General features: G+C 43.3%; 9 protein-coding genes across 9 annotated transcripts in view; 5 read left to right on the forward strand and 4 right to left on the reverse strand.

Annotated features, from left to right (window-relative positions):
- The window catches only part of SS1G_07016 (hypothetical protein), a gene marked incomplete at both ends in the record, with an annotated part of 3,768 nt that extends 1,851 nt beyond the window's left edge, over window positions 1-1,917 (reverse strand). Inside the window, one exon of the mRNA XM_001591520.1 lies at window positions 48-1,917. Coding sequence (XP_001591570.1) covers window positions 48-1,917 — 1,870 coding nt within the window. The remainder of the gene's footprint in view (window positions 1-47) is intronic.
- A 737-nt stretch (window positions 1,918-2,654) lies between these two features.
- SS1G_07017 (hypothetical protein) lies at window positions 2,655-7,017 on the reverse strand (the record flags this gene model as incomplete). Its single annotated transcript, XM_001591521.1, has 3 exons — window positions 2,655-2,882; window positions 2,931-6,893; window positions 6,976-7,017. The coding sequence occupies 3 exons, from the start codon at window positions 7,015-7,017 to the stop codon at window positions 2,655-2,657; spliced, it is 4,233 nt and encodes a 1,410-aa protein (XP_001591571.1).
- A 249-nt stretch (window positions 7,018-7,266) lies between these two features.
- Window positions 7,267-7,548, forward strand: SS1G_07018 (predicted protein; the record flags this gene model as incomplete). The annotated part of the gene is made up of 1 exon (XM_001591522.1): window positions 7,267-7,548. The coding sequence occupies one exon, from the start codon at window positions 7,267-7,269 to the stop codon at window positions 7,546-7,548; it is 282 nt and encodes a 93-aa protein (XP_001591572.1).
- Window positions 7,549-8,239: 691 nt separating this feature from the next.
- SS1G_07019 (hypothetical protein) lies at window positions 8,240-11,145 on the reverse strand (the record flags this gene model as incomplete). The annotated part of the gene is made up of 5 exons (XM_001591523.1): window positions 8,240-8,859; window positions 8,913-9,075; window positions 9,125-10,092; window positions 10,155-10,556; window positions 11,073-11,145. 5 exons carry the CDS (start codon window positions 11,143-11,145, stop codon window positions 8,240-8,242), a joined length of 2,226 nt encoding a protein of 741 aa, XP_001591573.1.
- A 1,726-nt stretch (window positions 11,146-12,871) lies between these two features.
- Window positions 12,872-13,963, forward strand: SS1G_07020 (predicted protein; the record flags this gene model as incomplete). Its single annotated transcript, XM_001591524.1, has 4 exons — window positions 12,872-12,878; window positions 13,072-13,091; window positions 13,438-13,563; window positions 13,631-13,963. The coding sequence occupies 4 exons, from the start codon at window positions 12,872-12,874 to the stop codon at window positions 13,961-13,963; spliced, it is 486 nt and encodes a 161-aa protein (XP_001591574.1).
- Window positions 13,964-17,190: 3,227 nt separating this feature from the next.
- On the forward strand, window positions 17,191-17,706 carry SS1G_07021 (predicted protein; the record flags this gene model as incomplete). Its single annotated transcript, XM_001591525.1, has 1 exon — window positions 17,191-17,706. One exon carries the CDS (start codon window positions 17,191-17,193, stop codon window positions 17,704-17,706), a length of 516 nt encoding a protein of 171 aa, XP_001591575.1.
- Window positions 17,707-18,793: 1,087 nt separating this feature from the next.
- SS1G_07022 (hypothetical protein) lies at window positions 18,794-20,155 on the forward strand (the record flags this gene model as incomplete). The annotated part of the gene is made up of 1 exon (XM_001591526.1): window positions 18,794-20,155. One exon carries the CDS (start codon window positions 18,794-18,796, stop codon window positions 20,153-20,155), a length of 1,362 nt encoding a protein of 453 aa, XP_001591576.1.
- A 1,316-nt stretch (window positions 20,156-21,471) lies between these two features.
- On the reverse strand, window positions 21,472-22,158 carry SS1G_07023 (hypothetical protein; the record flags this gene model as incomplete). The annotated part of the gene is made up of 1 exon (XM_001591527.1): window positions 21,472-22,158. The coding sequence occupies one exon, from the start codon at window positions 22,156-22,158 to the stop codon at window positions 21,472-21,474; it is 687 nt and encodes a 228-aa protein (XP_001591577.1).
- Window positions 22,159-23,086: 928 nt separating this feature from the next.
- Window positions 23,087-26,227, forward strand: SS1G_07024 (hypothetical protein; the record flags this gene model as incomplete). Its single annotated transcript, XM_001591528.1, has 1 exon — window positions 23,087-26,227. One exon carries the CDS (start codon window positions 23,087-23,089, stop codon window positions 26,225-26,227), a length of 3,141 nt encoding a protein of 1,046 aa, XP_001591578.1.
- Window positions 26,228-26,314: the final 87 nt, after the last annotated feature.

The raw sequence follows: 26,314 nt of genomic DNA on the forward strand, positions 1-26,314 counted from the left end.
GCGGCCCAACAGTCCTTCGTAAACAGTCTTGGCTTCGTCAGGCATACCGCTAGCTTCATACGTGCGCCCGAGATTGAAGCTGATAGTAGTGACCAATGCATCGGTATCCATACCTTCAAGCTTTTCACCAGCCTTAACGCAAGCGTTTAATGCAGATTGGAACATCTCGCGAGCTTGATCGTATTTCTCGGATTGATAGTAAAAGCATCCTATGTTGTTCAGGAGCTGAGGGGATAAGTTTTCGCGCATAGCACTTTTGTATGCGGCCTCGTCATCCGTCTCCTCTGGCCTGTCTGCAGCTGGGATTTGGTCAAACTCGATCTGCTCCACTTGCTGAAGGCATTGCAAGCTCTTCTCCGGTTGCTCTGTTTCGTAAAGTCTCGCAAGATTAAGAAGAACCGAGGCATCAGGAACGAGATTCTTCTTGGGATCCTTCCATGCTGTACGGACATTCTCCAAGTAACCGATAGCTTTTTTGAATTCCGTGGTCTTATCTTCCTTGACTCCACTTTCCTGACTGCTGAACACTTCTTCCGCATACAACGTTCCAAGTAAAATCATGGCTTCAATATTCTTGGATTGTTGAATAATTTTCTCCAGTCGTAGTTTTGCTTCGCCAAAGTCACCTTTCAGCACAGATAATTGCGCAGCTCCAAATTTAGCAGGCATATATCCTCTATCAATACCACCACGCGCATCATCGGCCCGGCCATAGTAATCCAAAGCCTTTTCATAATTATCATCAAAGTGCTCTTTCCTCGCAAGCAAATACCATCCATCACTTGCAATCGCATTGACGTCTGTGTATTGAATGGCCTTTTGGGCTAGGGCTTCGACATTTGGCATAGATTTTCGCGATAAAAAGTATCCGGCAAAAGTAGCACAAGTCAAGGGCATATCTTTATCGACCTTGTAGGATCTTTGAGTGTACTCGGTCATGGCTTTCTTGTATAACTGGATGAATTCGGGGCTGTTCGTTGGTACATGTGCGCTTTGATCGAGATAGAACTGAGCAAGTAATATGTTTGCGACCTTCGAATCCGGATTGATTTCTAGTGATCGTTCCCAAGCGGCTTTTGCGTCTTCCTTGAAACCCAATTGCCAGAAACAACAGCCTATTCCAATTCTTGGATCGGGGTCTACCAGGTCGGGCATTGACCGCAATGCCTCTTGGTATCCTTCCAAGGCCTCCGCGTATTTTCCCATTGAAAATGCAGCTCTCGCTTTACCCAAAACTGCCAACATATTCCTGCCATGTGAGGCCTTTATCGCATCCTCAAATGACTTTTGAGCTCCTCGCAGAAGCTCAGCCTTCTCAGGATCCAGTGCGCCGGGAGCTGTATTATTCTTAGGGAACGGCCGAGTGGAAGCTCGGAGGAGCTGCAAAACACCTCGAGCTAGAAATAGTGGTGGAAAAGATGGATTAATCCGGGAAGCATCGTTTAAATTCGACGTCGCCATCTTCAACCAATCCTCTTTCGTTTTAATCTCATCTCCATCCTCCAAGTTATCTGGCCGATGGCGAGGCGCCTCTTTACTTTTCCAGAGATACATCCAGCATAAGCATGTGAGCATACTTAGTCTCTCTTTGTTGCCGCCACGCATAGCAGATTGGCCTTTCGTCAACATCTCAATGGCATGATCGACCTTCTTCTGCTTCGCGTATGCCAATGCAACAGTCATCCAATATGTGCGAGCCGCGCCTTCATTTTCGAGTAATGTACACAATTCGGTAGGGTCGTCCAGTAAATCTTCGAGATCGATTTCGACTGCTTGATCATCATCTTCTCCAGTCACTGGAATATCGATAGCTGAGGGAATGTCGGAAAATCGTTTGCTAATCATTCTCCCATTTGGATTCCCAGCATCATAACCATTTGCGCCGCCATTGATATGGCCATTCTTGTTGGCAGACATGATGTTAGATTGCTATTCTACGCGTTGTTGAGTATGGAAGAGCCTGAGCAATTGGCGCAATCGAAGAACTGGGGAAAGTCGCGTCGAGGATCAACCTATCGAGTTGAAAATTTCCTCATCTGCGAAAGCTTTGTGCAACAAACCGATAAAATTTGCAAAGAAATTCGACCCGTGAGCTGATATTTTTCTGCTGTATGCAATGCTGAAATATTGCAGATAATAAACCTGAAAGCCTTTGAATACGGGTATTATGACAACGCTATAAATTTAAGCTCGGACCTTTATCTGAGAAGGGTTACGCTAAGCCCGATATAGTTCAACAACACCATAATATAGCTACCAACAAGACTTGACTTGTTCATTACTATTATAGTCAGAAGTTTGCTCCACAATGTAAATCTCATTATACAATCCTTCCATTCAATCAGCACTTTTACACAGTCTCTCCATTTCAGCCAATAGGCTACCGACCACTATGGAATATCTCTCATGCATCTCATTCGCTTCTATTAGAATACATTCTAAGCAAGGGCCTTTTGATAGAATAGAAAAGGCCATTGTCATGCCTTCGCGTCAAATGCGCAAATATATTTTCCCCTTTCAACTAACTCCTTTCCATGTGATGTAAACGCCACTAAAAAAACAACATGCACGGGATCGTACGCGCGAGAAAAGTAACCCAATAAACCCAACCCCCCTCCCAATCATGAATCACAATGAATCTCATGTATGAGTGTCTACTCATCATCGTCATCGTCGTCACTTTGAATACTACTATTTCTGCCATTAGCCGCCTGCTTATTGAATGTAAGCTTCAACTTCGTGCTTGGCCCTGGTGCTGGCAAAGGGGTACCGGCACTCGTAGTAGGAGCCGTTGAGCCACCGTTTCGTGATGTCTCATCACCTTCAGCACCAAGCTCCGGATGCTCGTTAACTTCATCTTGAATTCGAGATTCACACTCCTCCTAGTATTTGTTAGTATTGTGATGTGTGTGGATATCAATTCAACTTACGCTGATCGCAACAGCATCAACATAGATCAAACTGCCATCCTCGTTATACGTCTTAGCATTGGTGCAGAGAGTGTCGATATCTTTTTTGAAATCCTGGAGACTGTTGTATTCTCTCTTGTTTATTTTCTTTTCAATAAGCTTCATAGCAATTGGCTCCTTGATAATCACGTAATAATCTGGAAAGTCTTTCTTCGATGGCAAGGAAACAAATGGAAATATGATCTCCCGTGCGGTTTGCTCTCCTTGCGAGTCTGGAGATTCGGGTAGAGATTTCAAATGCATCAGATGGTCAAAGACAATCTTCAAGCTGGCTTGGAGAGTCATACGAGTCTTGGGCGTCAAGATGTCTCCGTTAGGAATTCTTGGTGGGCGCCCAGGACCGCCACGCTTTCGCTTTGGCGGTGGTTCATCATCAAAGTCATCGGCCTTTCGCTTCTCAACCTTAACACCTGGCTTGCGACCACGTCCCTTCTTGGGTGTTGGCTCAGGCTCAGGTTCAGGATCTTCTGAGCTATCACGACTACCAGCAGGTGAAAGAGGACCATTTAGTTGACCAAGCTTTCTTGCCTTGTTTCGTTCTCGACGATCAGCCCTAGCTGCTTTACGAGCTGCTGCGGCTTCTGGAGAATCCTCATCATCATCCACAGCCATAGTCCATTGCTCCTCCGTGAGACCGTCGTCGTACTTGACGCGAGTGCGCTCTCTTGCACCACGACCTTGTGGCGCCTCTGGTTCGTCGGATATGGGATTCCCATCTGACATGTAGATTTCCGGAAGCTCACTTTCTACCATTAGACGAGGAATACGCTTGCTTTGAGGGTTATTGCCGTAGAGTAAATCTTTGTTTCGTTCCTCGTCCATTTGTCGGAACTTGACAATCTCCTCGTCAGATCGTGCCAAGATTTCGTTGAGCTCTTCATCGTCCATGTCGTCCTGCTCCATAGACTCAGCAGCTTCAGCTGTTTCCAACATAACCCTAAGCATTGCGTCACGATCGGTTTCGGATGACTTATTGTCGAATCTACCAGCTTGAATGACCTTGCCATCCATATCGAGCTTGAACTTTGCTCTTTCCAAAATCTTTTCCTCGACTGAGTTGGAACTGATTAGTCGAAGAATACGAACTTCATTCTTTTGACCAATACGATGGGCACGATCCTGAGCCTGTAAATCTTGATGAGGATTCCAATCCGAATCGTAGATGATGACAGTGTCAGCGGTCTGCAAATTTAAACCCAGACCTCCAGCACGGGTTGACAGCAAGAAACAAAAGTATGGAGAATCTGGTGCGTTAAACTCCTTGAGGAGAAGAGAACGATCATCAGATTTAGTCGTACCATCCAATCTCATAAATTTGATGCCTCTGTAATCTAGAAATTCTCCCATGATGTCCATGATGGCCGTCATCTGGAAAAACATCAAAACTCTATGTCCAGTTGCTTGATACTTTGGCAAAATACGGTCGAGCAACTCGAATTTCCCTGCACTGCGCCATAAAGTATCATTGATGAAATTGTTAGGATTCATTTGATCTTCAACTTCGCGAAACACAAAGGGATGGTTACAAAGCTTTCGCAATTGCATGATCATATTGCTCAGACCCTTAGCTCCAGTCTTGCCTCCTTTCCCATCGCTAACAACGAGCTTGTTGTGAGTGACCATTTGTTTATAGAGACGGGCTTGCAGGGCCGAGAATTTACACTTGATAACTTTTTCAGTCTTGTCAGGAAGGTCCTTTTCGACATCCTTCTTAAGACGACGGAGCAAGAAAGGTCGTAAAACTTTGTGTAGACGTCTAATAACAAGAATTTGTTCTTCTTCGGTAAGCTCCATCTTGTCCTGACCACCCGTGTTGGCGAATGGAGTATTGAACCATTCATCGAAAGACTTGACAGACTTGAAGATGGTTGGAAGAACGAAATTGAGCAACGCCCAGAGTTCCGGTAGATTGTTTTGGAGGGGAGTACCGGTAAGAATTAAACGGTAACGAGTAGTGTAGTACTGTGTGAGAGTAGCACTAAGCTTCGACTGTGCGTTCTTCATACGATGACCTTCATCAATGATCATGTGCACCCATTTGATCTTGCTCAAAATTGGTCTATCCTTGATGATATATTCGTATGTAGTCAAAAGTACTTGGAAATTTCCGTAACGAAGGTGATTTTGTTGTTGTTTTCTTGTGTTTGGCGGACCCTTGTAAACAATTTTTCCAATCGACGGGGCCCACTTTTCGAACTCAAGAGTCCAATTCGTCAAGGTACTCAGCGGAACGATTACTAGGAAAGGGCCATTCTGCTTTTTGACCTCGATCAAATATGTGAGCAAACTGATGGTTTGAATAGTTTTACCAAGACCCATCTCGTCTGCTAAGATACCGTTCAGGTTGTTGTTGTACAGCGAAATCATCCATTGCAAACCCTTCAATTGATATTCCTTCAGAGTGCCACCAACAAGAATGCTAGGTTGCTTGGTGACTTCTTCTTTAATGCGATGAGCAACAGCATAGTAATCGATCTTGCGTGTATCTGGTTCTTCTTCATCATCATCTTCAGACTCATCCTCCTCAAAGTCACCACCATCATCACCATAACGCTCTGCCGCTTTTCGTTGTTGTTCCTTCACCGATGCAGCAAGTTGAGACAAGAAACCATCTGTTTGTCTCAGCAAGTGAGTGATACGAGTATCTTTTGCTTGATCTAACAATTTCAGATATGCCTCTTCATCGTTCGATTTCAAAGCTGCGAGACGCTGCTTCGCTGTTCGCTCGATGCGCTTTTGTTCTTCCTTCTCGATATTTTGATGTTGGGTTACCATCATACGGCCTAATTTAACCATCTTCTGTCTCTGGTTCTGCCCAGCCAAATTGACCTCACGAGCATGGTTAAGGACTGTTTGCAGGTAATCGGTGTGCTTCTTCTTCTCCCGTGTCTCACGAGCGTCACGCTGCTGCTTCTCCAATTTTTCGGTAATCCTAGCTTCTCGGAGTGATTGTTTCTTCATGCGGCGGTAAATGCTTCTGTTGGCCGTCATCGCTAGGTTATCGTATTGAATCATCTGTCTACCGACTCTCTCACGTAACGCCCTCTGTTTATCATACAGTGCTAACATCTTCATCTCGATCAATGCTTTACGCCTAAGAGAGTCATCCGGCACCATATCGTCATCTCGTGCATCTACATGCGCAATGTTTGCAGGTAATGATCTCAATTCATTAAGTCTCGCGTTCATGCGATTGTGGATAATGTCAGCTCGTTTTTGGCGAAGTTCTTCAATATTGACACCGGTCGGAAAGATAGATGGAATTATAGGACGTTGTCCTCGAAGCTTATGCGTGCTATAGCTAATTTGCTTCAGAAGTATTTCACGCGGGTCTTCAAATCCGGTATATTGATGAAATTTGGGCCCTTCGACTTTTTGAGCTGAGGTAGTTTCTACTCCATTGGCAGTAGGCTGGGCATCCTCGCCAGGCTGTTGAGTAGTAGCTAGTACTTGTTCGGTGGACGTAGGCGGTTTCTTTTGCGACGCAAATAGTTGCTGCTGAGTTTGTGACGGAATTCCTAAGTTCTTCGACAAACATTTGAATGCATAAATTTGGTGCTTCAACATGCTCAGCTGTTCTGGCGAAAAATAGCCAGAGCTCCCGGTTGGTTTCTGTGGGCCAGCGGCTACTTTGGATGCGGCAGAGCTTGCTGCAGTCGCGGGAATCGCTGAAGGACCAAGTGAGGATGTCGCAGGTACTTGCGCGCTGGAAATCGTGCTAGAGGTAGACGGAGGTCGGGCCAGAGTCGAACCATTTGCCGCGATGCTGTTAGCATTTTGTTGTTGCTGTTGCATCATCTGCTGCTGTTGTTGTGCAAATGCAGCTTTCTGCCGATGCATGCGAAAGGTTGAGAGAGTTTGGTGGACTTTTATAAACTCGGGATCTTTTTCTGACACGCCTTGTTCTTTCATCTGTTTATACCTCTATGAACCCAAAGAGTTAGCAAGATACAAATTGACACAGTGTGTGGGAAATAATCGAAAATATGGTCTGGGAAAAGCTTACCTGTAATAGAGCTTGTATTTGCGGGTTCATCTCATTAGACATAGATGAACCGAGCTGTTGAACAGCCGGCGCGTTCTGGATTGTCGAGGCCATGGCAGCATAAGGGTATAAAGTGCGTATTAAGTGGACTTTGGGATTGTGTTTGTTGGCGTCAAGGTAAGCTTCAGCACATATCAAAGGCAGCCTTGCGCATGAGGTACAATGTTATGTTGAGGCGCGTATGGTTCAAAAAGATGTATTGATCAAGTCAACAACGATTCGACAATGTGTAGACACGTCGATAGGAAAAAGATGATTGTAATCGCGCGACCAAATGAATGGGCGCGTTTAGTGTTGATGTTGAACGAGCTTTTGATAGATGCAACAACTTGGCGCGATGCTTCTCTCGATAAAGTTGATGTGTGTAAAATGGATGGACCCAAAAGAGAAGTCGATGATCACAAACGGAGAAAACTGGGTATTGTAAGAAAAAGTAGGAATTATTTTCTTTACAAAAAGGGATATCGTAACGAATCAGAAATTTTGGTTAGGATTGAAATTAAAATTGATATCGTTGAAGTCAAGGGGGGATGAGGGGGATTGGCGACTTTGGTAGGCGGTTCTTTTCATCGGTCGTGGAGGTTAAAGTTATCTACTATGGATGATGGAGAAGCGCAAAAAAGGTGCGAAGGCAGTGCTTTGGTGGTTCATAAGTACAGCAACGCGAAAATATCAGCACGCCAGATGGATTTTTGACGCTAAAAGCTTACCGAGCTGATATTCATGCCTCAGGTTTAATATCACATGACTAACAAGTTCTCTACCAGATTCACCAAAAAGAGTTATTAGAAGTGGATATAATTTTTATATGAAGGTTGGGGAAAGGTTTAATACTTTAGATCTATTTGGTTACTATCTATATCTGCTATTTGTATTTGTTGGCTTTTTGAGGTGGAATATCGATTGTTTCATTGATCATGGTTGCTCGTCCTCGCTTTCCTTTATTGTTGCAATGCTCACCCCATGGGGAAGCGGCTGAGTAAGCAAATCCATCTTCTTCACCAAACATTAATACTGCCCTTCATTAAATTCTATTATAATCCTGCACCAATGCATGTGATACTATTACTCCCCAGGCATTCGCTCATGAACAAATACCAGATGCAATATTAACAGTTTCCTCCATAATGCCCAAATGTTTCAAACTCCAACAGCATATATCTATTAATACCGTCAATGCAAGAAATATTCGGAATCTAAAGTCCCACTCCATGCACGGGAAAGATTATTGTAATCCATTCCAGATAGCTCCGACGAATGCTTTTTGTGCAGTCTCCTCTCTACTTCCACTTTCACTAGCCCAAGATTTGACTCCTTTGCCAATAGGAACAAGGCCTGGTTGTGCCGGTAGCTCAATATTTGGTAAAGCTGAATCCCCGAATGGTACCGTATCGTAGGCTCTCGCGGGAATTGTATCATCATCGAGAATAGTACTACCTGCTACACATGGTTGGCCTCTCCATACAACTGACTGAACTCTCATCCATAATCCCGTGATATCGTAGATATCGTCTTGTGTATAGAACAAGCGGCAATTTGCAGCTTCGTATTGAAATTGTAAAGGTGTAAAGGTTTCATCACCATCATGCATATTGTTTCGGAGGTTGAAACGTCCACCAGACATTAAGGTCGAAGTGGACCCAAGAGATACATTGGCATTAATATTTGGGATATATTCTGGGGCTGGATAGTCGGGTAACGGGAGGCTTTTCTGGAGATAAGAAGCTTGTGCATCTGGCAGAGCTTCAATGTGAGAAGCAATGGAGTTGTAGGTAAGCACCTGCGCGCCCTTCGAGCCGCAGACGCCCTGTTGAGGGCCTGGTTGCGGGCGACCACCAACGGCAACTAAAGATCTGTTAGTGGAAATAATCAATGCAACTGAAAATCTACTAATTTACCACTTCGAACACCACCTTGAGCCTTCATCATCTCAGCAAAAATGGCACACGTAGAGCCACAACCGCCATCCATGAGCATCACAACATTTGAGGCATTGAAGACCGCTGGAGGAGGGTTACTGTCACTTAGGTAGCCTGTTACATTAATACCACCTGATTGAGACTACGGAATATTTAGCATGAGTCGACTAACTACAAAGTAAGTAACCTACCATCGTGACGAGATCTGAGAGGTTGTAACGAAGTTCCGCGGTGAAGTTGTCACCATAGATCGGCGTGTTTGGGTCTTCCTGGTTCCAACTTTGGAATGGCTGTCCATTGCCATCAAGCTGTGACTGTGTCTGATAGAGATAATCATGGCTAGCATCATAAGTTCCGGCGCCAGTAAATATGGTCCCCATGTAGTTTACTAGCGGTGTAGCTCGGTATCTTGATGCCCCAAACGGCTCGAGTGCTGGGAAAATCTGTTTGAAAGCATCGTATCCGCTGAACAAATCTCCACCTCCGTTTGCTTGTACGTCTACGATTAAGTACTCCATTTTGGCCTTGTTGCATTCTGCTAAGAACTCGCTAATCACCCTTTGTTGTTCGAGTGCTGCCTTACCGTCCGTTTGGTAAGGATCAATGAAACCCTGCATCACCAATATTGCAGTCATCGTGTCTTCAAAGAAATAACCGCTTGTGTAGCCATCCGGATGCATTGCGATTGGCTCGGGATAGCCTGCAAGTGATGTAATCGATCTCGCCGCAGTCTTGGTTTTGGTGCTTTGCCGACCATCCGAGGCCGAGGAACTCGAAGAAGCTGATTCTGATTTTGGTAGATCAACAACATTGAACAGATCCTGTCCCGAAGATATGGATGTAAAGTTGATGCTTGTCAATGCCTGGGTTCTCGCATTCACAACAGTTCCATTGGCGAAGGTGTATCTTATAACGTCTGCTGAAAATCCATAAAGATAACCTCCAGAGGTGAACGATCCACTACTCCCAAAAAAGGCCAAATTTGGCAACGAATAGAACAGTTGGTTGTAGTTGGCGTCATTGTCTTGATAAATACCCGTATTCTGACTGAGGAATTCAAGATATAGAGTGGCATTTTGATCGTTGACTTTGACCAGCGGCGAAGCTGTCCAATTTCCAGTTTTTGATAGTGTCACGTTTCTCTGCTTGTCAAGATCATCTGTGCAAAATTAGTTTCCAATCACTGAATGATAAAGAAACGGAGTACAAAGCAGAACATACATTTAAAGTATATATCTGGAAGGGATAAGCCATCGGATGATACCGATACCAGCGGTCCATCTAAAGTAGAGAACGAAAAGACGCTCATCAAAGGAAGAGGTAGGTTGACATGAAAATCATGAGGCAAAATATTTCCTAGGGCATGAAGGTCCTTTTCGAAGTCCCATTGGTTTGCATAATATCCCGAGTTGATATTGTCTTTGATTTCCGCCAGCCCTCCGAGCATGTCAGCTCCAGGTAATGGATAATCTGGCGGAGGGTCTTTGAGATAGGCTAGAGTGCTCTGGAACTGCCAGTATGGCTCTATGTAATCGACAAAGTCCGATGAACGTTGCACATCTAAGGGTACAGATTGAAGGCATTGAAGAGCGACAGACGCATTAAAGGTTGGATGGTTTGTTTCTAGAATATTGTATTAGTTACGAACCGTAAACATACAAAGTTCGCTTTACCTTTTGGATGGACTGAGCTATATGATTTGAAAATATTCGCAATTGCTGCGCATGACCCGTCTACTGTTGCTGCTGTTGCTGGATTTAACAAGACACTCATCGACAACAAGGTCAACAGCCTCATTCTTGGATTTTTTGGATGCATTTCAGACAATTGAGATTGAAGCTAAGGAAGAGAAAAAGAGCGAATTGCAAAACGAGAAATCGAGAAAAGATACTGCCCACGGGAATAATTATAAGCATTGCTTATTGTCTTCGTCCTATATTTTTGGAACTACAAATCCTAGGCGGAGTTGAATTATATTGGACTAATTTGGTAGAGTGCTTCCTTTGAATGGCACAAGGCACAGTAGGATTTTCTTCATTGGTTGCAAACCGCGGGATCATGAAGCGAGATTAACATTTTCTTCATTTGGGGCAGTGACCTGCAACCTTATTGATCCAACTGGTAAAGGCTCATACAAACCAAAACAATCATTATAGATCAGGCCTCTACACTTGTGATAGGCTGTAACTGTTATTTCATAAGCCTCACGCATTTGCCGCCACCAACGGGAGAAGTGAATACACCCTCTCAATCAAACTTTTAATCCTTATTCGAGAACAATAAGTGAATTTCAAACTGCAATAGAACTAATTCGGTGGCTATACAGTAAGAAATAAGAGCTCCTCTATTGAGGAATAATGATCAGGTCTTGAGAATGGCAACTATATATGCCTTATACCTTCCTTATATCATTGATGCTTGATGTTTCCTTTGGTACAAACCGCCAGGTCTGTCGACATGATCAATTCGAAGCCCACGAACTATTGTTGCGGGAGCATGAACGTGAGGATCAAAACATATCTGCATGCATGATGCTATTACCTCTGGCCCTCTCCCATCAAAACCACAATTTGACACCGAAAGCTCGAGAATTGAATTATCGCTAGTTCACAATTCTCTTTCGATCTCCCTATTGTTGAGGATGAGGCATCCCATGGGAACAGCGACATGAGAAAGCAAGGTCCCATGGAATGCAGATAGATGATCATAGGATATATTCACAGAGTCAACAAATCCATTCATCGATGCATCACAATCGAAATGGAGGCAGATATTATATATGGGGAGATGAAATGGTTGTTATGTTGCGATCGAGAACACTACTAAACGAAAACCAGGTTTCTCGTTCCTCATCCCTACTGAAGGTTGTCAACTCACGTGACTTACAATGCGATCAAAATAGGTTTTCATTGGGTCTACTGAGCAGAAAACATGTCCAGTATTGCTTTATTGTTCTTGTTGCTACAATTCTTTATTTTTTCCTTAATTTCAAGATATGATTGATCTTCAATATATTACCTGTTTCATTTATCTACCTTACATTCTATTTGCTATCCAGAGTACAAGGGTTTTCAACAATCCAATATTTGAAATAGTTTGTTCTTGTTGAATTCTAGACTCCAAAGACTGTTTGAATTTGAATGTTTCGATCAGATTCAATGATACAAAAGGCTTATTCAAGGGTACTACAATACCTGTGATTTCCGCGCAGTCGGTTTTCCATTATATCTCCACGTGGCATGGTTCACACCCTTCTTGGTGGTATGCTCGATGCAAACCTGGTTCACGAGTATGAGAGAATTGGCTTCATTCAAGTGAGCTTACCTTGCTGCTCTTTCAACCTATCATTCTTCTCATGCCGAATAACCGTATCTATCGGAGGCGCCTGTATTTATCCTTTTTCAGAACGTTTGAGCTGTCATCCTGTCATGTGCTTGCATGATGCGTCAACGGTTGTATCTCACTCTGACTCGGCACTTCTACTTGGAACGGATAGTGGAAAACAAACGGTACGACATGCATATTTAGCCAGTAGCTTGCAAGATAGATTCTTAACGTCTCTGTACAAAGCAGAGAACTATTTAAAAAGGTTTACTTTACGACAGATAAAGTATTGTCGAAGTATTACTACAAATAAAGGGGTATTGAAACAATTCTTGACAGCCGTTTTTTGCTACGACTAGTTAAAGTCAGGAAATTCGGAGTCAACATCTGAGCCGGTAGCATACTCAATACTGATAAGGCTTATGCGACACCTTGAACTTGCATGAGTTCTCGCAAAAGTATCGTCCTGTGCATGATTATTAGCTACTCAAGATTACGCTCACATCCATTCCCTTTACAAGCGTCCGAGTCACTCCTTGCATCCACTGATGATTTTCTGCAATTTGTCGATTTTGGTCAAACAATCACTTCAGTATTACCTGAGTCAAATAACAATGAGACGTAAGCCTCAGCAAAGCTACGTCGGAGATCCACTAGATCCTACACTCAACCTGTGGGATCTATTAATGAGTATATCTAAGAGCACTAACAATGCGTGCTTAGGTCTCCAGTTCAAATTAGTAGATTGTACTCAGAGCGATTCCAGGGCCTTGGCAGATAAGAAGAGTGCTGACCGCAGGATACTAACTTTCAGCGTCATCATTGGTGCTGGTTGTTTGATAACCAAACCAGACATTCAGGCAAAGCGAATTTGGTGTGCGTCGTTACGGTCGTTCCGGATATAGGAACTCGAGGTAATAGAACAGGCAGTTATACACAGTACGTCAACAAAATAGCATGCAAAATGGAAATTTTTCTGACCGCATACTTAGGCATCAGATTATGTTTCTAGAATATACTCCCCATCGTAAACACTCACCAGAGACCAGTAGAAGGGCTGAAAGAGATAATGTACACACGTTGCACGAAGATCGTAGCCCTATGGTAGGGCTGCAGCTGGAGAATTTCTATCAGGTACTGCAAAACACATGACTGAAACTCCATGCGGTGCGACATATAGGCCGAGCCCGATCCAATTGGAAGCATTCTATTTAATGCGTTTGGTGTCATTAGTGTGCCTGGCCTAAATGGCAAGGGCTCAGCCCTTAAAGTTATGCCACTCCCCCTGAAAATAATCAACGTTCCTGTATTCTTTTAAGAAGATTACCGTCACCCCTCAGACCTATCTTTCTCCCTTGCAACTAATTATACAGCTCCTCACCATACCTCGGCTTCCTACCATGGAGCCTAAAGAGGTTCTGGCTACCTGTGGAGGCTCAACACTCGTATTTCATCAAGGAGTCATGTCTATAATGGAAGAAGTCATTATAGTCATGGCAGCCTTGATCTCAGCTACAATAGTGAGGCGAAGACTTGAAGGATCACCGCTCTTCAAGGCACCCTTCTCTCTTGCTAAATTTATAATGACCATTGCAGACTTAGTCTATATAAGACATGGACACTCGACGGAAGTCTTCTCGTCTACAATTCGCAAATCACACACTTCTCGCTGTCTTCTCCACGCCTCGTATCTCGATCATCTCTAAAAATCCGACGAGTAACGCATTTGCATCCCGCAAATCTTTCACCTGCCCCGCCTCCATATCACAACTATCAAGTCACGCCAATCTGAAATCATGTGCTACGTCCTCGTCGAACGTTATTCTGTCTGTGGATGTACCTACTACACCCACGCTATAGACAGGTGTCCTGCATACGGAGTACGGGGCCATCATGTTGAAGAAAGAACATTACTCGTCGGATATGTTTGCAACGTGCATTCACCACCTTACTAGCGCGGATCTTTAACAAGTCCCTCGCAGGTTATTGGAGTTGTGACAGGGGCTTGTAACTACACAAGCAAACGACCGAAGTCCTATAGCACTTCACCAAAATCTCGCAACGTGCAACAAATTATCGTTTAATCAATGCACACTGTTTTGAGCACGGTTATCCTCCTGGGAATGGACTTTAGGGGCTTGGGATTCATTTAAAACTAGCATTGTTTTGGCATTGGGATTTTGCATGACGTATGGTATAGAATTGTATTATTAGTGTTTCTGGTCGACATACTGGGAGCTGGGGATTGGTCAATTACTACAACGGATGAGGCATGCATTATGTTAAGGTTTTCCGGTTTTAGATTTTTTAGATTACCAGTGCGAACTGGCTGTGGGCGCTTGGAACGGCGACAAGGTTTTACGATTTATATGAGTACACTATAGACTTTCACAACACTTGATATATACAATATACATACAATGCGACTGTACTGTTCCCAACTTCTATCGTATACGTCTCAAACTAGAAACTCTAGCTTCTATTTTCTATCTTTGTCACTTCCTACAACCCCATGAGAAAGGACGTAAAATTAACAATACCAACAGCTGTTTATTCATTTATAAACTAACCAATCGGGATCATTCACACTCAGCATTTATATCATCGAAGGATCATCATTCAAATCAAGAAACTAAACTCGATCCGGGAGTTTTTACCAACATTTCCCCCGCCCGATGTCCGAATCAACCAACCAACCAACCAACCAACCGGTATTGACTTCGCATTCGCCATCAGAAACATCAAATCTAAGTACCATGAGAATATAACTACCGACTAGATAGGAAAGCTTAACTCATCATCTTCTCCTACACAGCCGGATTACCTGACTCATCCTCCTATCTTTATATACTCTCCATCCATCCATCCATCCATCCATCCATCCATCCATCCACTATATACTAAATACTCCATCACTGCCTCCGAGCCATCTATTTCCATTCTAGAATATTACGACATCTTAACGTCAAGAACTAATCATATCGCAGAATGTTTTACCTTTATCTGTATCTACTAAAAATAAAAAGAAAGAGTATTAGTAGTGACAACACCAAAATAGATAAACTTACCAAAAAAATATATAATAAAAAAGAGTTTACCAAATTAGGAAATTACGCGAGTGAGGAACTCACCAAGAATATCTTCCGGGAGGATGAGAGACAGGATTTCTGGTACCCGATTTATTGGGGGCCAGGCCAATAAGTCGTGGGGAACGGGGGTTTCTTGGAAGTTTCTTGGTTTGCGGCAAAGTTGCAAGGTGAGATGACGAGATGGTAAGATCGTGGTAAACTCGTGTTTGACTGTGGCGAAGACGTATGCAGGTGAGAGGGCAAGGATTGATAAGTATGATGGTGGATGGGCAGCATGTGGGTTTTGCGGCGTGGCGCGTGGTAGGATGGGTACGAAGCGAGCGCCCCTTTTGGCGGGGATGGGGGAATTGTAGATTTTGACTTTGGTGAGTGGTTGTGGGAATAGGAAATTTTGTTGTCATATAAATTGACTCGGGTCACTGGCTTCTGGTATGGTCTAAGGGAGCATTCTTTGTCTTGTGTTTATAGCTTCATTAAGCGCCAACAGTCATGAATACTACACGTGCTCCTCGATTATCAAACGATGTTTGGCTACACTCATTTTTCAGACGGCAATTTTCCATCCCAGAATGAATTTGAGAATCTCAAGATCAGGGGTACTATGCCCGAAAACGTGGGTACATATGCAAACGCGTGCTTGACTCCGCGAACCACAAAATTAGGCTCATGCAATTCTGGACACCGATTTGCTCACTACCACCTTATTCAGTTTAAAAGGTGGTAACTAAAAAAGTACCTCAATCTGTGCGCTTACCAAGCATGCAGCCTTACTCGGGGCCCATACAATAAGATAATTCCAAATCTTCGGATTTGAGCTTATGAGCGCAGCTGCTAAGTTAAGGCAGAAGGTTGGACCGGTAACCAATAAAGGATAAAATAGATAGTTGGACTCACATCTCGCCGATTTTACTTGATAATGTGTCAATGAGATGGTAGTACAGCGATACTCACCGCGGTTCTCAATAGTCAGGACTGTAATCCAGATCTAGGCTTCCAACACTCGCAAGGCCGAATCTCTTTGAGTATACCCATGAAGTTCAAACCACTACCCAGTGGGATTAAAATTTCCAAAAACGCTTGGTAATTGCAAGAGATACGATGTTCCAAATAAATTCAACAAGTAAGAATCTCTGATTGCTGAACCTTGATCTGTTCTATTGGAAACGGTGATGCTTACTTGCAGAATTTTGAAAGGTCATTGTACGATCTCACTTGCAGATATGCACTAGGATATCTGGAAGCAGTAATCAGACTAGACAAATTTCGCTCGCCGTTTCTCACTGCTTAGAAATATCAATGCGTCGTGCATGTATGCATTGTGATTTGAGTGGTAGTGCACTTCACAACAGAACGAAACTTCGTAGGTGGCAAGAAAACAGAGCATAAATCTGCGGAGAAATTAGCCTTGATAATTTGATAAAATCACTGAGTGTGAAATATTTATCTAGGCCATGATTTAGTCTATTCTTGAATGAAGAACACTGCTGAGGTATTGAGAAGTTGCCTTCGAATCCCCTAATTAAGCGACGCTTTCGGAATGCTGCCAAGACATTCTTCCAAAAAAAAGTGAGACATGATTGATTGTTCGAAAACAATCATTTTGTCATGAGAATTTGTTTTCAAAGGATTCAATCCAAGAAAATGAGCATTTGCATCAACTTTCACAATGGCTAGACAAGCATTGATGAGAGCAATGGTTTTTAACTGCCCAAATCATCGAAGATATTTGCGGAAAAGAAAACTTGCAAGCAGAATAAATACTACCTGAAATTCTCTTATCCACACAATCCTTCAAACATGACTCTACCTTTGCCAAATCATTGTATCGCATCAATCAAGTCCGGATGGCGATAATAACAACATCACCTACATCCAGTGTAGCAAGATATTCTCACCCGTCGGCCGAACCTTCCCCTCTGGCTTTTCGGCCAAAACAACAAGAAGTCTCGCGATTCGAGGGCAAGGTGCAGCGAGCAAAAATTATCCTGGGGTTCTCCACCATTGGCAAGACACATCTTGCTGCGAAAGCTAATCACGAATTCGAATGGTTGCATGTGATAGACTTTTCACTCATCCCTCATGGACTGGATTTCACAAATGATTATAAAGCAGATTATCTGCAAACAATTACCGATGCTGCAGGACAGCCAGGTGTTTTGTTACTTGGAGGTCCGAGATGGGTGGGAGAATTCCTAGTTGCAAATGACTTGGCGTTCAGTAGCGTTTATCCAACCGACGATTGTAGGGAGGAGTATAGAATGAGATGGGACCAGATGGGCGAGGAAGAGGGATTGATTGCCCACAGATTGACATGGTGGGATGATTCGATCGCAGCTATGCAGTGGCCTCATGGGAGATGAAACCACTTTGAACTATATCCGGGCCTGTACCTGGAGGATATTTTCATGAACATATTGACAGCGGCGGACCAGGTGGAAGGTTTAGACGACGAATCAAATCCAGAGGACACATCAAACGAGGTGTGGCATGATGCACATGAAGCACTACAATTGCCTTCTGGTCGCAAAAGCTCACAAACCCAGACGGATGCAATAAAACAAGTAATCGCCAGTATCAACTCCAGTTGGTCCCCAAGAATCCGAGCCTTCCTCAATTACATCTTTCTAATCCTTCAATTCATCTTCCTGTCGACGCTAGCCACACTCATTATGTTGGCCTACAGAGAATGGAATGTTTGGCAGTCGAGGAACAGACCAGACGTCCCCATAATTGGCGAATTTTCTGGTCTTAGCAGGATCCACGATACGTTCAATCGTTGGTTCCTTCCACAGTGTCTATCATCCATACTACCGAACTCCCGGGAAACGTGGCTGGGAGCATCCGCTTTTCGAAAAGAGCTAGTGGTTTTGATACGGAAGTGGCTGGATTTGGAAGAATTGCTGCTGAAGACTTGATGGTATGGTGGATTTGTAGATAAGTTTATAAATAAAACACATATGTAAAACTAAATTCCAAGAGATAATCTTCATGAGAAACATGAGAAAATTGAGAAAAAACCCATATACATCGATTTTATTATATGTTTAATTTTCTGCGTATGAACATGTAATTTTTCCACTCCAAAATCTCTATCTGCTTCTATCGTGTGGATACTAAAGCCACAATGTGGCTGATAAGGAGAGATTTAGACCAATATAAATATCTTGGCTGACATCAAGCTCAATCACTGACAGCAAAATTGGTAAAAACAAGCCCTTGAGGCTTGAGCTGCCGACTGAGCCCACATGGTTGTGTTACCGTGGGTACTTTTGTTGTGCCTTGGTTTAGTTGGTATCTGAGTATCTGAGTGGGAAACAAATCATCACGATGATGAGCTTTGCGGTGAAGATCTTTCAGGAACAAGAATATAAGGTAAGGTACCACAACCGGTAGGGCTTATTTTTCTCCTTCATCTCCTATCTCGATTTCCCTCTTCTCTATCTCAAGATGCGTTCCTCAGCCGTGCTCCTCACACTCGCTCTTCAAGCTACTAATGTAGTCTCTCATTCTCCAAATTCCTATTCTTTTGATCCATTAGAGCATCTGGCTGGAACCGCACCTCCATTTGATCCTCAAGATCCACAAACCGACCCTGCTCCTCCTCAAGGGTGCAATGTGACTCGAGCTGCATATCTCGTCCGCCATGCCGCAATATATGCCAATGATTTCGATTACGAAGAATACATCGAGCCTTTTGTGCAAAAGCTAGCAAATACATCAGTGAACTGGGCGAGCATTCCAAGCCTTTCATTCCTCTCCACATGGCAAGCTCCTATCACCGACCCAGAAATCGAAATGTTGACAAGGTCGGGCAAATTGGAGGCTACAAACCTGGGCGTGGACATTGCGCAAAGATATCAAAGCTTGAGAACACCGAATAAGATATGGACATCCACTGCCGAGAGAACTGTGAAAACTGCGCAGTCATTCTCCCACGGACTAGCAAATGATGCTTCTGACATCGAGATCGTTCAAATATATGAAGGAAAGAACGATAGTGCGAATTCTTTGACTCCATACAAGGCTTGTCCGGCATACAGCTCCTCTGCTGGAAACGAACAGTCCAGCCAATTCCAGGAGATTTATGCTAAGCCTATAACCGCACGTTTCAACAGTCTGGCTCCAGCTTTTAACTTCACTGCTGATGACGTTTATGGAATGTCCCTCCTATGTGGTTATGAGACTGTCATCCGCGGCTCATCTCCCTTCTGCGATCTTTCCGTACTTTCACCAACTGATTGGCTCGGATTTGAATATGCCAACGACATCCAATATTTCTATAACACTGGCTATGGAAATGATGCTTCAGGTGCAATTGGTTTCCCTTGGGTCAATGCCACATTTAACACGTTGATGACGGAGCAAAACAATGCATCAAATGCAACCACCGACCAAGATCTCTATATCTCATTCACTCACCGAGAACTTCCACCAACAGTTATTGTCGCCATGGGTCTCTTCAACAACTCCGCATATTCGGGAGCAAATAACATTAATGGTACTATGCCATTGAACACCATCAACTACAACCGCGCCTGGAAATCCAGCGCCATCCTTCCATTTTTAACAAACGTCGCTATTGAGAAAATGGAATGCGACAGCTTTGGTTATGATGCCGGAACATATTACAGAGTTCTGGTGAACAACAGTCCTCAGGATTTAGTATCATGTACTGGAGGACCAGGAACAAGTTGCAAGGAGGAAGATATTCAGGATTGGTTGAATGAGAGAGCCGAGGTCGTGGGCTCTTTTGTTGATGTTTGTGGTGTGGATTATAATAATGGGACGGATATTTTTAGTATTTATTAATGGGTGTCTTTCGTAGGTAATTAGAGATGGGGATGTTAATGATTAATGCATTAGAATGATAATGTATTATAAAATATAACGAGATACCTTTCATTGAAGATGTGATCAGTTTCTTATATATACCTAGTAGTTCTATATATAAGTGAGTCGTGACTTTCTAATAATTAGCTATCAAAATGAAGCAGTCTTACTTCACACAGATTATTACTCATAAGAAAAGTTACTAAAATCACGTTTCACGTCTATATCTTCTCAATCTTTCTACTCCCTCAAAAACAAAACCTCCCTCCTATCGTATACATCAACTTCCCACCATTCCGCTTCCCGATCCATTTCTCATTTCTCATTTCCCATTCCCCATAACCATCATTACCCCCCTCTCAAACAACAAAGCCAAAGCGCAAGCACTGAGCCGCTCCCCCTCCCACCCCTCAACCCTTCCCCTTCATTAACATCCCCTCCCCTCTATCAATTTCCCAAAATCTTCCTTCTTCCTTCTTCCTTCTTCCTTCTTCCTTCTTCCTTCTTCCTTCTTCCTTCTTCCTTCCTATGAGCATTTCACCACCCACCACCCACAAAAATCGATAGTAAGATTATAATATATCTCTCTAGAATGATCTCCCATTTCAACCAACAAGATAAGATAATTGTGCTATTGCTTTTACGGGTATCTCATTCCGCATTTTGTATAATATATAGGTGTATAAACGTTATATATTTCCATGGATATAGATATACTAGGTAAGCGATGGATTGTCAGTGTATGAGTTGATGACCTTGTAGCTTTGTTTGTTTTGTAGTATTGTTGTTAAGGACCTCGGGAGAGAAAGCTTGTGCAGATATTAGAGAGCGATTGGGTTGTTCAAAAGGTCGCATTTTGCTAGAGAGGAAGATTTCTGTCTGGAAGATATTCCGCTTGCAAAAGGATGGAAGGACTAGAAAGGCTGGAAGCTCTCTTTAGAAGGTCACTGACCTCATTGTAAGCTTTTCTTGTATTTGTGATCCCTACAAACATGTATAAAACCTTTTGCACTGATGCTTTTCTTCAAACCTGGCATTTTACACTGCCTATCATCCCCTGCACTTCCACCAAATGCGTGCCCTTACTGTTCCCTTCACACGGGTTTGCGGCGCTGTAGTATTTACTAGCCATGGGGCAATGCACCATATAAAACTCAATGATCCTTTATGAGATCACTTGGAGCTACCATTAGGTATGAATGGGTGTGATATCATGCTGTTTCCCTAGCGATTAACCTTCCCTTCACGTAATCCATAGCCTCTTTTCTTGTCATCCATCAGTTGGCTGAAATTATTCAACGGCCACCAAATAAATCTGTTATACTCAATCTCCTCCCTCCTTGTGCTTCAGTCACAGTCTCCGCTTCGTGAGTTCCCTCGAATCCTCTATCCCCGTAGTTCTCCACCTTGTTCTCCAAAGCTTGCACATCATTCATCGTGGCTTGCGTCTTCTTCCAATTGTTGAGAATTTCTGTTTGATTCACGACTCTTGTACTCGTCTCATCATCATGAATAAAGATGCCAAAAGCCTTCGCTACCGGAGTACCTCCGACCGTCTCGGACTTTTCAACCGTCCAATATAGATACTCGCCGGTGATCTCTACGTTGTTCATCTCACTGAGATTATATATTACATTGTTGAGACCCTTGCGATTGAGCACCACGATACAGTAATCTTCGGCGCCAGTTGTTGGTGAGGGTGAAAGCTCGCACACAAATAATGTACCTTCTATAGGAAGTTTCTCCCATGTTTTTGATTCCAGAGAGAACATGTACATAGTAGCCGATGCAGCAAGTGACTTGATCTTCTGAATTGAGGGGTGATATCGTCTAAGGACTGATAGATTGAGTTCTTCGTTCGTACGACTAGGAGGTGCGGGACCTGGTACTGGAGTTTCGGTATCATAGTCGGAGACTTGAACTTGACTTAACTGAGAAGGGCCCGGATGGTTTTGACGCTGACGAGGCTTTCGTGGTGTCATTTTGACGGCTTACTTTCTGCGACAAAAGGAAGATTGAGATATCTTAGATTGTAGGTTAAAAGTATGGTCGTTTATGTGAAGCTTTATTGTGTGTTGGTGGGGTGGTTGATGTCGTAGATTTGATGCGACGGAGATGATGCGCGGACTGGTGGACGTTGCGAGTGGATTTGATAAGCGTCGGACACTAAAAACGGTTTCGCTTTCGATTCGTACTTTGTGATGGGTACAAATGGCAAACTGTGTTGCAGATGTCGTTAATGTATCATGTATCATGTATCATGTATCATGTATCATGTATCATGTATCATGGGGTGGGATGCATTGCCATGAAAGATGCAGGATCTCAGCCTCGTGATAGCTGGAAATATCCCATGTTTGAAGTTGACATTTATGACAGACTAGGCTTCTAGAACAACTATAGTGACAGCAGGTTCGGTCCGCACTTACTCCGTAATATAGTAAGTAACCTGCCGAGTATGTATGTATTTATTTTACTTTATCTTTACGAGTACACCAATATAATAATAAACTACTCGAATGAACCGGGTATTCTTTCTCTCTCACTTACCAATACTCGTGTATTGTTCTAATCTTTCTCTTACTCTGTTCCTCCCCTCTCTTAAAATGCAAACGGTAAACGTTTTGTCCTCCGCTTATAATTTCTCTCACTCCTTCTTTTGAAATACAAGTTCTTTCGGTGAGCTTATACTTCTTATCTACGTCATTTACCCCGACATTTGAAAGAACAAGAGGGCAAAAGAAGAAGCTCGAGCACAACTTTCGGGAAAAGGAAGGAGAAAGGGAAAGAGAATCGGAAAAGAAAATAGACCGCTCACAACCAAAATGCTGGGTTAAACCTTCTTCCTACCTTGTATCATGAAACTTTGCTTCGTCTGTTATTTCCAAAACACATTACCAGAACTCAAAGATGGCCATGAGCTCAACAAATTCGATGGATGAGGGGCCGATTGAAGTCGAAGTGCCTATGACCTCGAGTCCACATTCCCTTTCAAAAGCTGTCTATGCCCGGCGACACGAATATACTCGGTCACAGAGAATCAAAATAAAGATTGGTTGCTGGAATGTTGCTGCTTGTCCTGGAACTGAGAAAGATCTCGCGGGATGGTTCGTCCAAGGGAAAGGGATCGACAAAAGACTAGCTGGGCTTAAATTGGCCAATGCGATCGAGAAGGATAATAGCCAGGCAAATATAGAAAGTGTCGACGAACAGGAATCAAGAAGGAATAAAAGAGAATCCACAATTCCGCATGGCGATCAGGGCATAATTGCTGGAGGAGAAGATATCGGCTTGTATGTTTTGGGACTACAAGAAGTTGTTGAGCTCACGTCTGCGAGGGAGTATATTGGCAAAGTTTATTCAAATAATGATCCTGCAACCACATGGAGGAAATGCCTTCTTGCGGCTTTGCCAGAAGGTTATACTTTGGTAGCCGAACAACAGCTCTCTGGTTTACTCATGTTCATATTTGCTTCTCCAACTGTTGCGCCTACAATAAGTTCTGTTAGTACTGTCAGTGTTGGGACTGGATTTATGGGATATCTAGGAAACAAGGGCGCTGTCACTACGAGAATAGTACTTAGCGAAACAACTCGACTAGTATTTGTCAATTCACATTTGGCTTCGGGGACGGATAAGGCACATTTGGATAGACGTATCTGGGATGTTTCGCAAATATTGCAAAGAACGCGTTTCGATCCTATAAGTCGAGGTGGGGTTTTAGATGATACTCAGGAGAGCATTGGGGACGAGGACTTTGCTTTCTGGTTTGGAGATTTAAATTTCAGGTTGGAAGGTTTACCTGGAGACGATATTCGACGATTGTTAATGCTACATACGAAAGGAGAATATGACATAGGAGCGCAATCAAGAAGGAATATCGATAACGAAATCAATGCTAGCGAAGGACCGATTGTAATAAGGCCTGTTGATAGTGACGACGAATCCGAGGAAGAGACACGCAAAAGCAGTAGTACATTCGACCCGAATGATGATTCTTCTACCGTGACAACGCTTCCAGATCCGGATGAATTTATACAAGATCCCAGCCAAGATCCCGCCTCATTACAGGCTACCATTGATTCATTATTACCACATGACCAATTGAGGCATGTTCAGAGGGCTCGAAAGGCATTCCACGATGGATGGAGAGAAGGGCCCGTAACATTCCTCCCAACGTATAAGTACGATGTAGGAAGCATGGGAATTTTTGATTCTAGTGAGAAGAAGAGGGCACCAAGTTGGTGTGACAGGATTTTATTCCGAACACGGAGAGACAAGCTGGCATTCGATTCCAAGATAAATGAAGAAGTATTAGCAAGGAAAAAAGATGAAGAAATGAGGGCCCAAGGAATCGACCATGCCGCAGATGATGAAGATGTTCTTTTCAGCTATGATCCAGATGAAGACGGCGAGCAAAACACCACACCTTCTAGGAGTGATGATTATGACGAATATGATGAATACGACGAGACGGAGGATAATGAAGCAGCACCAGTGATAACTAAAGATGGATTTGTGGATCGAATAAATTTGGATGTTTACACATCACATCAACGAGTCCTATCATCAGATCACAAACCACTCGATGCCGTCTTTACATTAGAATATGATGCAGTTGTACCGGAGTTGAAATCCAAAGTACAGCAAGAGGTTGCAAGAGACCTTGACCGAGCAGAAAATGAATCCCGGCCTGGAATAACCATTGTTGTGGAGCATCCACAGAATGCAGAGGAAAGTCAACGAAACGATAAACCTCGTAAAAATTCTAATGACGGAAATGGAGTAATTAATTTTGGTAACATTGAGTTCGATCACCGAAAAATTAGAAATATAACGATCGCAAATACTAGTCAAGTCACATCCACATTCGCGTTTGTTGATAGACCTGGTGTCGAAGGCCAAGAAGACAGAATCGCTCCGCCATGGCTCAATGTGTGGTTTGCTGGGCATTCCCTAGATGAAGATGATAGAGATGTACAACATCTCAAGCGAGAGATTACTCTGGAACCTGGAGATGCCATTAATGTTACATTGGAGGTTTTAGTCGATGACTTCTCCTCTGTAAAGTCACTAAATGATGGAGATGTCTCACTCGAAGATGTATTGGTATTACGGGTCACAGATGGAAGAGATCATTTTGTTCCAATAAAAGGAAATTGGCAGCAATCTTGTCTTGGACGATCTGTTGATGAACTCATCCATGTACCAGAAGGCGGCGTACGAGCGTTATCACCACATCCACATGGTGAACCTGGGCCTCCTGTTAACAGAGGCCAAGAGGTGACGTGGTCTGCACCACGAGAGCTACTTAAACTCACACAGGTCATCGATTCTCTCACGGATCGCGTGGTTGCTGATTCAAACATGTTAGAAGGCGCTATAATCCCTAGAGATTCTCCAAGCTGGCCATTTGATGAGAAGACTTGGCGATTTAAAGACAAATCTGCTAGGGATACTTTGAGAGGCAAGGTATTGACAGCCCTAGATTCAGATCAGAGTATATTTGATGTATTTCCTGTCGAGGTTCCAGCTGCTCACCGATTAGAGATTGTGGCCGAAGTTCTCACAATATTCTTGCGCAATCTCACCGACGGCATCATACCTACAAACTTATGCGAGCAAATTGACGCAGGAATGGCAGCACAACCGGTAAATGCTTTATCTGATATCGAAGAAACTAAAGCATGGGTTTTAGATGTACTATCTTCTTTACCGCATCACAATATCTCTTTTGTATTCCTTACATCGACTCTATCACGAGTAGCAGGAGAACTAGCACCAATTCCAAAAGTGAGACGTTCTCTTGATACAGCAGTTCGCAGCAGTTTCGATTCTGTGAAGAGAACTCTCAGTTGGAAGGGAAGAGCAGCGCCGCTTCCGGAAGATCCGGCTGCCGTCAGGAGAAGGGAAGTCAATAGAGCTTTTGCGGAAGCATTTGTGGGAACAGTCTTTAGGAAAAATGTACCAACTAATCAGAAAGACAAGAGAATCTTGGAAGAGAGAAGGAGAGATATATTGGAAGCTTTCTTGAAAGGCTTCGTCCCTTGAAAGAGCGAGAGAAAAAGGGTTTTGGGTGTTATTAATAATGATTAATGAGTTGGGTCATGAATGGTTTGGTGTTTTTAATAGAGGGAA

Source organism: Sclerotinia sclerotiorum, genomic scaffold (assembly GCF_000146945.2).
Source record: "Sclerotinia sclerotiorum 1980 UF-70 scaffold_9 genomic scaffold, whole genome shotgun sequence".
Classification (NCBI taxonomy): Eukaryota; Fungi; Ascomycota; class Leotiomycetes; order Helotiales; family Sclerotiniaceae; genus Sclerotinia; species Sclerotinia sclerotiorum.